The following is a 13706-nucleotide window of genomic DNA, read 5'->3' on the forward strand; positions in this document are numbered from 1 at the left end:
GGTGATTTTAATGTTATTATTGTTTATTGTTGCTAACTATGGATTTTTTAAGTTTTACGGAATTTGTGTTCTAAAATACTGTAATCCGCTTTGCAGTGGATTTCTTAAAAAAACAAAACACAGTGTACTAATTCCTTAAATAAATGAGTCAGGAATGATAACAATTATAGTCCAGCCACATCTGATTTTCCACCAATGCTTTAAGACAAGATATTTTCACTCTTGAGACAATATACACCAACACAGCAGAGCATCTAAATGCCTTAATTTATTCCTTTACTCTCACTACTGTTCAGAAACTGCAATCTCTCTTCTTGCTTTTCATTTTTGGATTTGTTCCACTGTAGCTTTTCAGACTCTTGACTTTACACTGAAAGATTCAGCAGCATGATTTGGCTCCACAGCATCCTGAGGGATTTTGTGCAGGGACATTTGGCTCCATCTGCTCCGCTAACTTAAATGGATCCCTGAGTTTCTCCTGCTAAAAAAATAAAAAATACAAGCAAAAACAGAACAAGGTCAAAGCGAAAAAAGTGATGAGGATCTGTGTTACCTAAGCTAGAAAGGGCATGTTTTCACTGTTTCTTTTTACTTTCTACTATTAGCATATTTGCAAACTTAATAGTTAATGGTGTCAAAACTACCACTAACCGGCAAGTAAAATTACCAGAGAAAGTAATGAATATATAGAAGGTGGCAGTTTTGTAATTGTCAGAACAGGATGGTATGATTGCAATTTGGATAATAAACACCATCCCAAACCAAGGCCTTACACCAAAGCAATTTCTGCGAGAGAGGGAGGCTATTCTTCTTGCCAGCTTCTACTTTAACCCAGGGCTTCATCAGATATGGCATCTGTGGTGAAAATAAATGATCTTCACATCAAAAGTGATCTTCAGCCCCCCATCCTGCTTTTTACAGCACAGAATCTTCTACAATTTGATTCCAAGTGCTCACTTTTACAGTACAGTCGTACCTCGGGTTACGACCACCTCGGTTTGCGAACAGTTCGGGTTACGAACTGCGCAAACCCGGAAGTGTTTTCGCCGCGCGCGCACGCGCATAAGCTGCGCGCGCGCGATCGCGCGATTTGCGCATGCGCAAAGCGCGAAAATCGCGCAAATCGCGCTTTGCGCATGCGCAAAATGGCGGCGCCCATCGCGCTCGGTTTGCGAACTATTCGGGTTACGAACTGCGATCCGGAACGGATCGCGTTCGTAACCCGAGGTATTACTGTAGAAGACAAATGTTTTCTGTCAAATGGTGCAGCCAATAACTGGGCAATAACAAAAAATGTCCAATTTTTAGCTTCCTACCACCAGCAAGATAAGAAGAGGATTGCCTTCTTTAAGATTTCATAAGGTTTTTAACATCTTCATATTATTGCATACATTACACTTACCTAATTTCTGCATTTGCAGACACTTTATATTAAGTTATTCTTGTTATTATATATCAAGGAAGAATTTTGCTACCCAGTAAAGAAGTTTTTAAGCATTTCTCTAGTATTTTCATAGTTTTTCATAAGGTTAATATGCAAGATTATCACAGTAAAAATAAAGGGGTTGTAATCCAGACTAAGTCAATCATCCTTAAGTTGTATCAGTTTCAATAAGAAGTCTGGGCCACTAACTTGTTCCATTGATTTTGAACTAACGTGGCCTGGATCCAAACCAATGCTTCTAAAAATTCAATTCTACTGATTCAAACTGCATACAAGAGGGATCACTGCAAGCTGTTCACCAAGAAGTGCAACAAAATACTTCTGAACTTGTGCACATGGTGTCTTTCAAGGGCTCAACCAAGTCCAGCATTTCATTTCCAAAAGAGGCAAAACCAAAAGGAAGGCCTCAAGGTCTTTCCTCATTGTTTGCGGTATTTAGAGTAGGTACAGATAAAGCTACAAGGCTATATGCTATAGATACGTAAAAGAAAAGGAAATATAGCACAGAGATAATGAATGAACGAGTTGAAAGGGTTTTGACAACAGGCTTTGACTGGCCACTTAGTTTGGAAGTATGTCTGCACCAGCTCATTCTTAGAGGACCTCTCTTTGAAAAGGATAATTGCACCATATCCTTTGTCCTTGCACCTTCTGTGCCCGATAAGAACTGCAATTTCCGGTTTCTTTACATGAAAGTCATTATCTCATTCAAGGGAAATTAACCGTCCTATCATTAAACACGGATAGATGCCTTGGAGTGACTCACCTCCTGGGCACTACTGTGCTGCTCCTCCTTTAGTGTTGGACTAGAACAGGGGTCGGCAAACTGCGGCCTGGGGGCTGGTTGCGGCCCAAAAGGGTCGCGAATCCGGCCCGCATGGCCATTTGAAAACCCCCGCCAAGTGTCCAAGGCCAAAAGGCTGCGTCGGTGTTTACCTCAACGCGGGGTGGGGTGACAAGCATATGCGACACGGCATTTCAGTGGCGCGGGGACTGAGTGGTCAGTCCCTGAGCCGTGCTGAGGTAAACTCCGCCGCAGCCTTTCATTCATTGAGCCGCCGCCAACACGCAGCGGCTCAACAAATGAAAAGCCACTGGCTCCCACAGCAGCTGAGCACAGAGTGATGCGGGAGGGAGCAGCAAGGGGGCCGGCGGCTTTGTCAGCCGCGGCTTTGGCGAGCTCGTTGGGGCTGGCGACGAGGATGCAGCTGAAGCTGTGCTTCCACTGCGCGCAGTGCTGCTGCTCGACTCCTTCCTGGGGCTGCTGCTGCTCTGGTCGTTGCTTTCACCCCGTGCCAAAGAGCCCAGCCCGGGGGGACAGGATCCAGGTGAGGGAAGGCAGAGGAAGAGGCGGGGTCCCTGCGCCCAGACGGTGGCCCCCCCCACCCCCGCCGGTGGCCCTTCTCCCTTCACTGCCTGCCACCTGCCCGCTTCGGAGGTACCAGGCCAAAGCCCTCTTTCTCTCTGCCTGGGCGCCTTCCTTTTTAGCCTGGGCCAGCAAGCCGGGAGGGAGCAGCTTCTGCAACAGCAGTGGCTGCTGTCCCTACCCAGGCTGAGGCCTGTGGCATTGGCAAGGCCTGAGAAAGGGGCAGGGAGCAGCAAGGGGGCCAGCGGGGAGTTGTGGCTAGCAAGGAGGCGGCAGCGCTTGGGCCCTCCTCCCACAGCGGGGACTGTGGCTGCGGGGGCTCCCGGCTCCGGCCCTTTCTTCTTCCTCTCCCCACCCCCACCCCCCGGTGGCAGTTAATTTTTTTCTCCCACAAGGTCTGAGGGACAGTGAACCGGCCCCCTGCTGAAAAAGCCTGAGGACCCCTGGACTAAAATGTGGGAGAGCAGGATGCAAATCCCCACTTGACCATTAAGCTCATTGAGTGACTCTGGGCCAGTCACTGTCACTCAGCCTAACCTACCTCACAGGGTGGTTGTGGGGATTAAAAGGGGGAGGACCACCCTGAGCTCCTTAGAGAGAAAAGTAAGATATAAAAGCAATAAATAATTAACAAACAAGTGTGTGTGGGCGCGCGTGCGCACCCACCCACAAAAAAATACCATAACCTACAACCTAATTTTTAAAAATGAACAAGCAAGTTTAAAGTGTCATCCACAAACACATGCAGCCTTGGGATTTCTATGCAGGTCACACACAGGCAACAAGACCAGCCCTAGCATTAGGGATGGTGTGTCTGCAGGCAAAAGCAGCTAATTCCGAGTATCATGTGACAGCAGGAAATGGACAATTATTTAATATATTATTGTTGTATTTTCCCAACCAGAGAGAAGGAGAAGCCCTTGTGGGATCTTCTGCCCCAGGTGCCCAAATAATGTCTTGGGTAACATGTACCTTGACTTGGGAGGAAGGGGGCACCATTTATATTTCTGCCTCAAGCAGCAAAATATCTTACTTAGGCTGCCCCTGACCTTGGTATTTTGTTGACCTGAAATCCTTTCATCCACACATGAGAGCAACCTCTCCTAAGCATAGCAGAGTCTATCCTTGCATTGTTTCTTCCAAAACAGATTTTAAACCTTGGACTGAAAAAAGCATACATTTTCCAGTGCTTACAGCGAGAGGCAGGATATTGGGGAGAAAGTAACCAAGAACTGGCTTTAGACTTGCTGGTTAATCCAGTCCTGGCTTAGAAATTCTATGGTGTGTTATATAAACTTGGGTTACATTGCAGTGACGACACTGAATCTTTATTACAGAAACCAAACTTAGTTGTTTCTGTTGGGGGGAGTGGAGTTAAGCCTGAAGCACCTGACTGCAAACCTCCCCTTGGGCTCTGCTGCTTATCTAAGAAATGCCTCTCGTGCCCTCATCCTCCCTCTTCCATACGCCAATAAGCAAAAGGTTATCCTTTCTAGGACACACAGCTGTTTGCCGTCATCAGATGAATCAGGAGGAGGGAATAGGCTTCTTATAGATAGACCAGCTCCAAAATAGGGTCAGGGCCGCAGGGTAAGGATCAAGATTCAGTTAAGCATGCTGGATATACAGAAAAGCCCCTGGGGAATCCAAAGCACTAGTCCTCTTTTCATCTGCCGCTGCAACGTGCTGCACTGCTCAAACGGGCTCCCTTACTGCAGGCAATCATTTTAAGTCTCCATGTACATGCACTGTGCAAATTACACAGGTGTGACACCAGATTAATTCAGGGCTTGTTCACGTCATCTCTTCTGAACAGCCTATGTGTTAATTTCAAGGCTGGAATGGCTTCACAGACTCTGCTGCAATGGAATCACCTACCGAGATACTTAGCAATTTGTAGTTGATGCCAGAGACCCCAAATCTAATTCTGGGAGGATCAACATAGTCATTCAATCTTGACGAAGCACATTTCAAAATAATTTACATGCACACAGGTTGTATCCACACTACACATCTAAAGCATATTTATACCACTTTAACAGCCATGGCTTTCCCCGAAAGAATCCCAGGAACTGTCGTCCCCTTACAGAACTACTATTCCCAGCACCCTTAACAAACTAAAGTTCCCAAGATTATTTGGGGGAAGCCATGTGCTTTAAATGTATGGTGTGGATGTGACTATATAGAGCAATTTACAAGTTTTGTCTGGCACTGCTAGCCAGCTAAAACTTCCGGTTGCCAAACTGACCCTCAATCTCTAACTCAAATGGAGGGACAGGATTTTGTGTCTATTGTCACATGGAGCTTTTGAAGCTCAGAAACAGCATACAAGAGCCCTCACTTGTTTTTCCTCTTTGCACCACGCTAGAGTGAGCACCTTGGATTAAGCCCCAAAATGAATTAAGCTTGGCAAACACATTTTTTCCTAGTACTATCACAGTTTGCTCATCTACAGGAGTAAGACTTGACACTGATAATCCACACTTCCATGTCATGCTAAAGGGAAAACAGACTTTGGAAATCTGCAGAGATGTAAATAAACTGTGCAGTTCATGCTTATGAGGAGTGCGGTAGTTTTATCACAATCCTAAGAATAGAAATTTCCTTTTATAATTTCATTGTAAAGTAAAAATCACTAGTCTGGCATAAGGCTCAGTAGGCATTAATCCAGATTGGATTATTGCAATGTGCTGCCCTTGAAGACAACTCAGAAACTTCAACTGACCCAAAATGCACCCACCAGATTACTGTACTGTTCAGGGTTCCATTTAGAGCTCATACAACCCTTGCTTTAAAACAGTTGCATTGGTCGACAGTTCATTTCTGTGCTTAATTTAAGGTGCTCGTGCTAGTGTTTAAAACCATAAATGACTTAGGATACAATAATGCTCTATTAGTATTGCTATAGGGTCTAACCAACCTTTTGCTTCCCAGGAATATAGCCTTCTGGGGCTGAGACCTTCTGCCCCACTGGATGGATCAGGAATTTCCTAGAAAATCTTGAGTTCTGTAGAATAGCTGCTGTCTCCTCATCCACATCCACCACTTCTCCCTGCTGAGAAAGGAGGGGAAGAGGGTGAATGCAAGACACATCACAATTAACAAACAACAAACAAGCCAGATGGGTATGTATAGGCAAGGGCTTATTATATTTACCATTTGTTGGCTACAGCCCTCTTTCACTTCAACCCCAATGCCTCATCAGGCTTGTACCTTGAACCTGTAGTTAATGTCAAGCTCTAGTTCCTTCTCATGCCCAGGGATCCCTCCTTTGTAAATCGCTTCACACCGCTGAGCTGACCCATCCTTGGGGATCTTGAAGAGGCGAAAAGTAGCAGAAACAAATTGGCAGTCACCTATAATCAAAGTGGAGGGGCTTGTGTCACTCCTGAGCAATGTCACAGTACAATTCCCACCTCAGATGTGGGCTAACAGACGCATGGAGAGGGGAAGCCAGGTAGGTAATTTTCAGAGTCTCTCATCAACTAAAACACTAGCTGTGTTTTATGCACCTGGATTCCCCTCTCCCCCAAAGATGTACATGCCTGTGGATTCAGGGACCAAAATATTCACAAAATATTTTTGCAAGCAAGAATTCTCAGGTTAGCACATTTTATTCCTTGTCCCGCTTTGGTTAGCACATTTTATTCCTTGTCCCGCTTTCCTCGAAGCTATGCATGCAGGTGAAGAAAATATAGGAATATTTAACCAGGCAACCAAAGTGTGTATCAGGAACATGCCCCTAAGTCGCAAGCATCTGAAACTAATTAACCCTGACTTAGGGCCAAATGACATGCATAGCGGGAAGACCACAATCCGATTTCCCAACAGCTTTTATTTGCCTCAAACAAACAAAAAGTGCAAGGAGGAGGGGCAATCTAGACTGGGGCTGCAGTACGGAGGGACAAGGAGAATTAACTCTTCAACCCATGCAAATTCCTTAGTACAATTTGCCCACTCCCTCCAAAAGATGCTCTCAGCTGGAGAGGAGGGAAACACAAATCCAATGTGAGTATCTCTGGGTTGTTGTTATTATTTACTTCATTTATGAATCACTTCCCATGAGGCGTCCCAAAGTAAATTACATTATAACGACATATATAAAACAGTTACATATATTGGAACAAGTTAAAAACAGTTTTAAAATGTTGTTTCCCGTTGCCAGTTCCTAGCAGCCTTTTTTTGACCAGGGAGGGGAGAGGGATTTGCACTGGAGAGTTAGCATAGGGGAGTAAATATCAGTACACACACAAACACACCACCAGTCCACTCCCAGACTAATTCAAATTGCCTCCTTGTCCTAATACATTTGGTTTTTCTTTTATGGTGCCATGTGAAGTTTATATGCCTGTCTTACAGGTGTTTTGGACTATACTTCCCAGCTATGATGTCCAGGAGTCTGATGGAAATTGTAGCCCAAAACACCTGCTAGGTGTTTGGAGTAGGCTGGTCTACATTCTTCTGCAGGCTAATGAAAACAGCAACAAACCATGCAAGATTAATTACCTAAGTCACCCAAACCAGCCTGAATCCCAGGTCCAGAAATTATGCAAATATATGAGACCTTTTTTACCCCCTGAACATGGAATCTGGGCATTTCAATGTAACAAGTCATGCCAAAGGTGTACCCATCACACACGTATACACGTGCAGAGTGCCTCACACACACACCCAAGACAGAGCTGCTGTGGTGCTAGGATGGCTTGCTCAGTAAAATGACACTGAAAGTTGACCGAGGAGGCTGACTAAGGGTGAAAAATAGCACTCTTACCCACGGTATTTTCCAGCTCCTTGTTAGCAATGGTTATTCGAGAGGCAGCAACCAACCGAGGTGGCGAGAATCCAACTTCCTCAGCAATTTTGTACAGATCCTTCCACCACAGGGCTCCCCCTAGGCATTCACCTACAGATGGCAGGATGGCAAAAGTCACCAAAATGATCATTTCCATGTAGCATGGGAACAGGCACATGCAGCTAATTAATGCAGGATTTAACCCTATCCACCCAGCCATCAGCTGACACTACAAGTGCCATCAGCTGATGAGTGGGTGAGTTTTGTTTGGGGGGGGGAATAATCTCACAGGCTAAGATTGGCCCCCACACTTAAGGTTCCCACCCCTTCTTTAGTGTCAGCGTAGGATTGCTGCCCCAATCCACAGAACCTTACAAGTGGCAGCAGGCTTCTCCAAGGATCTCATCCATAAAACTGACCATTGGTTCTATGCTGGAGGCACCCAGAAGATCCCGTAAGTTAGAGCTGGGCTGGTGAACTTCAGGTTTGAAAACTGAACATGGCCATGCATCCCTCTCTATCAGGCCCTTGGGACTCTCATGACACTGTATCCCACCCGCAGACATGCTATGCACCCTCATGGAGTGCTTCTGCCCAGCTGGAATGTGTTAATGAGATCTGATTGTTTCTGTTACTCCTAAGGCCCGTATGGTATTGAAAGACATTGGCCTATGGGAAAAAAGGGTTAATCTTCAAATGGTTTATCTGATGGGAAGATGCAATGCTGGCTACCGTTTTTCAACTGAGTGTGGGGAAGAAGAGAAGAATTCACTCACCCCACAAGACTTTATGGTTCCTGATTTCCTGTGGCAGGTCATGGTTGGCATAGACGTCACTGAAATACATCTCCCCGCCTGCCTGAAAGAGCAGGGAACAACAAGGAAACAAATAATTACTGTTTCCATGGTTTGATAGGCAAAGGAGAGCCACTGTTTGCTGCCAGTTTGGTTGCTTGCTATGGATGTGTTGTGTCTTCAAAGGCAAAGCAATTCAACCACCTAAACTAATCTTGGGGAGGCAACCCATTCCTACTAGGTAAATTCAATCCTCCTCCTCCCTTTGTTTGTATAAACAGGGCCCAGCAGTGGCTGGAAACTCAAGAACATTGAGGAGAAGCAATCCAAATGCAGACCTGACATATCTTTTTCCTCTAAAGTCTTTGACTTTCTAGCGATTTCTTTCCAGATGCTGATCTGAATAGGTTCTCCTATTCCAGAACTCTCAACTCCAATTACACTTCCCCCCTATTCTTTAGTGTACACCTGGGCAGAGCTACTTGCAGAAGAAAATTCTCCTTTCCTGCCATCACCCAGAGTCCTCCCTGTTGGCCTTAGTTGGCCTAACATGCCTTATTGCAACCAGCCCAGTGTTTACCTTTAATACTCGATAAGCCTCATGCAGCGCAGCTCTTTTATCAGGGGACAAATTGATCACACAGTTGGAGCTAAACAAGAGATAAAGCCAACTTATTTATTTGATTTATTTGTTCTCCTGCCCTTCCACCCGAAGGAACCCAGAGCAACTGTGCATCATCATAAATGACACATTGTTATTAAAAACATTGCAAAACTGTCAAAACAACTAAAACCAAGTTTGTGTATATAAACAGGCATTTGCAAGCTGCTGCACACACTCCCTCCCTTCAAGTTCTAAATGCCTGTGAACAGAAAGATTTCCAGGCTACATCTGAAATGATGGCAACATACGGGACAAACACACTTCATGTAGGTATTGCTGATATCCACAAAGCCTCAATCGCAGCACGGTGTGGAATATGGCATGCAGCGCTAAATCCAGAAACTCAAATATAATCCCCAGTCTCCAGCCTATCTGCTTGCAGAGAAAGGGGCTAGGCTAGAAAGAGGACCTACATTACAAGGTTATAGCTTTCGTCCTTCAAGCCTGCTTCACCCAGTTTCTCCATGTAGCCCTGGATAAAGTTTACATTGGGCTCCCGGTAGCCAAATTTGTTCATATGATAATCGATATGTTTCTTTGCCACTTCCACCTGATGGAAGGAAAGCAAGGATGTAAAAGATAGAAATTCAGTACAGAAGTATATGGTGCAGGATAAAGCAGTACTAACCACATGCAGAGAAGCTTAAATATACCTTTGCTTATATTTTCTGCCATTAAACCTATCCCACCTACTCTCCTTATGCCAGAATACCAGCTTGCTCTTCGTGCACCTGCTCTACACATGATTTCATTCCAGTTGGACTTGCTGTACATGTTCCAAATTGCATATAGTAGTACAAGTATTTCCCAGCATCTTTCCTGGGTGCAGATGTGCCCACAGAGACCTTCCTAGCACCCAAAGGGTCTCCCTCCCCCCACTGAAATTAGGTTTGAGAGGTTGCATGTGTCTTGCTTGGGTGTAGTGTGTGTGTGTGTGTGTGTTGCCTAAGACAGTTTTTCTGGTCTGCAAAGGTGTCCAGGAGTGAAAAGGCTGGTGACCCCTTAGGTTAAGGACTGCAAACGAGGAGGCTGCACATGGGTGAGATGCCAGAATGGGAGCTTGTATGAAAAAGGTAGGCCATGAAGGAAGCTGCATGCCAAGGAGTCTCAACAGTTATGCCCTCCATTTAGCAATCTGAAGGTAAACATCAGAGTCTTGAATCAGCACGCAAAGAACAACCTCCTACCTGGGATTCAGTCATGTCCACCCCGGTCACATGTCCATTCTCCCCAACCATCTTACTGAGCATATAACAGTCTCTTCCACTCCCACAGCCCAAATCCAAAATCCAGCAGTCTTCTATGCATTCTGGGATCATCAGGCCACAACCATAGTACCTAAAGGAACAAAGGATAAAGCAATGTGGAAGTGAAACACATTTTGATGGAGACAGATCAGATTTGGTGGTTCAGATCAGCAGCAAGATGAGCCAATCCTAATCAAGTAGCACTTCATCAGATAAATACAACTGTTATGTTGGCATCTGTTGTTCTTTAACACGTCTGCCACTGCTGAATATTTTGGTTTTTAAATCACTGTATGGGTCACCACAATATTACATATTCAGACAAATTAAAACAAATACAATGAAGGACATAGAAAAACAATAGTTGCCCTATGACCCCTGCAATTTAACAGCACAATCCCAGGCATGTCTGCTCAGAAATAAGCACTATCAAGTTCAATGGTGCTTAAAAGGTAAAGGTAAAAGGACCCCTGACCATTAGGTCCAGTCGTGACCGACTCTGGGGTTGCACGCTCATCTCGCATTATTGGCCGAGGGAGCCGGCGTATAGCTTCCAGGTCATGTGGCCAGCATGACAAAGCCGCTTCTGGCAAACCATAGCAGCACATGGAAACGCCGTTTACCTTCCCGCTATAGCGGTTCCTATTTATCTACTTGCATTTTGATGTGCTTTCGAACTGCTAGATTGGCAGGAGCTGGGACCAAGCAACAGGAGCTCACCCCGTCACAGGGATTCGAACCGCCAACCTTCTGATCAGCAAGCCCTAAGCTCTGTGGTTTAGCCCACAGCGCCACCTGGGTCCCTTACTCCTACATAAATGAGTACATGCTGCAACCCTAAACACACTTACTAGGGAGTAAATTGCACTGAATATAGCAGAACTTACTTCTGAGCAACCGTGTATGGGATTGCACTGCAAGTTCTTCCCTAATCTTGAAACTGTGTGACCTTAAGAACAACACACATATTATTCTCATATTATTATTATTTTGTTTAGATTCAGCCTACCTAATTTACACTAACTGATCAAAATTTACCCTCACTGATTAATCAACTAAAAGCTTTACTTGCTTAATCTTCCAGTTAAATGAACTGCCCTAATCTTTTGGCTTTATTTTATACTTGATATGGCGTAGAGGGAAAAGGTTAAATAAGGATGAGGGGAAAATTAGATCTCCTCCCCACTTTCCATAACGCAACGGGCAGTAACTCATGAGATCAAAGTTCACTCAAGAAAGCAATACTGTACTGTACTGTACTTTGCCAAAACCTCCTCATGCACACATTGTAGGGCTTCTCTGGCGAATGTGGGCAAAGGCCTTGCTACAGTACAACAGGCATTGGTTTTTAGGTCTTCTTTTTTCTTTAACACTTTGCCATAGTAATCCTAAAAAAGGAAACAGAAATTACCGGTATATACAACACGTTTGTAGCTTATAAAGAATGGTTGAAACACATGTGATGAAGGCAGGTATGTCTGGCACCAGCAGTTGGCCAAGACAGGAACTGGCTGAGGGTCCAATGGGATTGGCAGGGTTCCCCCAGCAGTCTGGCACCAAATCTATTTATTTGACAGATCTATGTGTCAGGGGCATGGCATTTGGGGTAATTTAAGAGGGTAGGTCCCCTTCATGGATCACTGCCTTGTCATGGCGAAGGGGCTTGAATAATTTCAAGAAGCTATGTGCTATGCCATGCAGGGCTACCCAAGATGGACAGGTCATAGCCGAGAGTTTTTAGACTAAATGTGATCCACCTGGAGAAGGAACTGGCAACCCACTCCAGTATTTTTGCCATGAAAATTCCATGGGCATTAAGAAGGAGAAGTTTTGAGAAGAAATTTCCAAGGCATGCTCTGGTTCATGGGGTCACAGAGTCAGACACGACTAAGACAACTAAACAATGACGAAGAAGGTAGGTAGCCACCTTGGATGGGAGAAAATTTTAGCTTCCATTTAAAAGCACTTTTGCCCATCTGCCACTGAAGTAGGACCAGGGCCTGGATGGCAGGAAATGCTTCCTGAACCAAAACAGTTGTGGCAACAGAGGAAGAATGCCCACTGTCATGTCCTATTTGGGGAGGACCCTCATCAACACCATACCAAGAGCCCCCCCCCCAATGTCAACTGGCACAAAAGATAAGGCCTCTTCTGTGATGGCTCCAGGATATATGAACAGCCTCCCCCTTGATATAATCTAAGCAGACTCTACAAATGTTTCTATTCATGATGACTGTTTTTAGTAGAAAATTGTTAAATTTAATTTATTATTTCCAAATAATGTAAAGTACATTTGGCTGTTCTCTCTTTAAAGACTCTTTAAGCCTTTGACCATTTGGAATGGGCTTACCGTGTTTCTCATATTATAAGACACGTCTTATATTTATTTTTTCCTCAAAAAAACACACTATGGCTTATTTTCAAGGGATGTCTTATTTTTTTCCTCCTCCTCCTGCCGCAGCCAGCATTGCTGCTGCTCCTATCACTATGTCTTATTTTCGGGGTATGGCTTATATTCCTTGAATGCTTAAAAATCCTGCTATGGCTTATTTTATGGGGATGCCTTAAAATATGAGAAACAGGGTATTTAATCAGAGTGTTAAAATATAGGAAATTTGACCCAAAATTCATTTCAATAGTACATAATTCGTACTGTTTTAAACACTGTTTTCATGAGGGATTGGAAAAAAGGTGATTGGCTAATTGAGTAATACTGGACACGGTCACCAGGCTGGAGAAATGAGAATATATAAGGACAACGTTAAGATAAGCAGCCATGGATCACAGGCGAGGAATGAGGGAAATCAGATACAGAAAGGCTTCGTTCTGAGTGGGCAAGACTTAAGTGTATATAAGTGTTATATAATAAGGCCAAGATTAAGTGAAAATAATGTGCATTAATGTGGAACAGATCATTGGGATCCCGGTGAAGGAAGGATACGTCTCAGCATCAAATTACAGTACCTCACCTGCACCTCTGTATATATCCGCTCCGCAGCCACTGTTAAGAAAAGGGAAAGGTCAGCACGGTCCGTGTAAACACACTTTACCCGGGTTATTGGGGGAGCTGCAGACGTAAGACGCCGCTTTGCAGCGGGATTACCAGAGCCAAATGCAGCCCTTCTCCAAGGGGGAGCTTAACCCCAAAGACGGACTCTAGGCGGGTCTCCTCCTCGCTGACTCACTAGCCCCCAAGCTGCCCCGCGAGAAGAAACCAGCAGCAAAGCTTACTTAGAGCGACGCCTCAAGCCGGTCACAAGCTCTGGCTCCCCCAGCGAAGCCCCTGGCAACGCAAGCACCGGAGCGACAAGGGTCTGGTAACGTTTTCGAATCGTTTGGCAAAATAGGCAGCTCAGTACACGGCGAGCAGCCAGAGCTCCTTTGGCCACGATTGGAGGA

General features: G+C 44.9%; 1 protein-coding gene across 1 annotated transcript; it reads right to left on the minus strand.

Annotated features, from left to right (window-relative positions):
- Positions 1-182: 182 nt before the first annotated feature.
- On the minus strand, positions 183-13706 carry AS3MT (arsenite methyltransferase). The gene is made up of 11 exons (XM_088669645.1): positions 13539-13706; positions 13272-13308; positions 11568-11695; positions 10248-10398; positions 9474-9610; positions 8977-9046; positions 8379-8460; positions 7582-7713; positions 6024-6166; positions 5731-5865; positions 183-481 (listed from the first exon to the last, which is right to left on the minus strand). Exons 4-11 carry the CDS (start codon positions 10377-10379, stop codon positions 380-382), a joined length of 933 nt encoding a protein of 310 aa, XP_088525771.1. The 5' UTR covers positions 10380-10398; positions 11568-11695; positions 13272-13308; positions 13539-13706; the 3' UTR covers positions 183-379.

The sequence above is a fragment of the Zootoca vivipara genome, chromosome 5, assembly GCF_965207765.1.
Source record: "Zootoca vivipara chromosome 5, rZooViv2.hap1.1, whole genome shotgun sequence".
NCBI classification, from domain to species: Eukaryota; Metazoa; Chordata; class Lepidosauria; order Squamata; family Lacertidae; genus Zootoca; species Zootoca vivipara.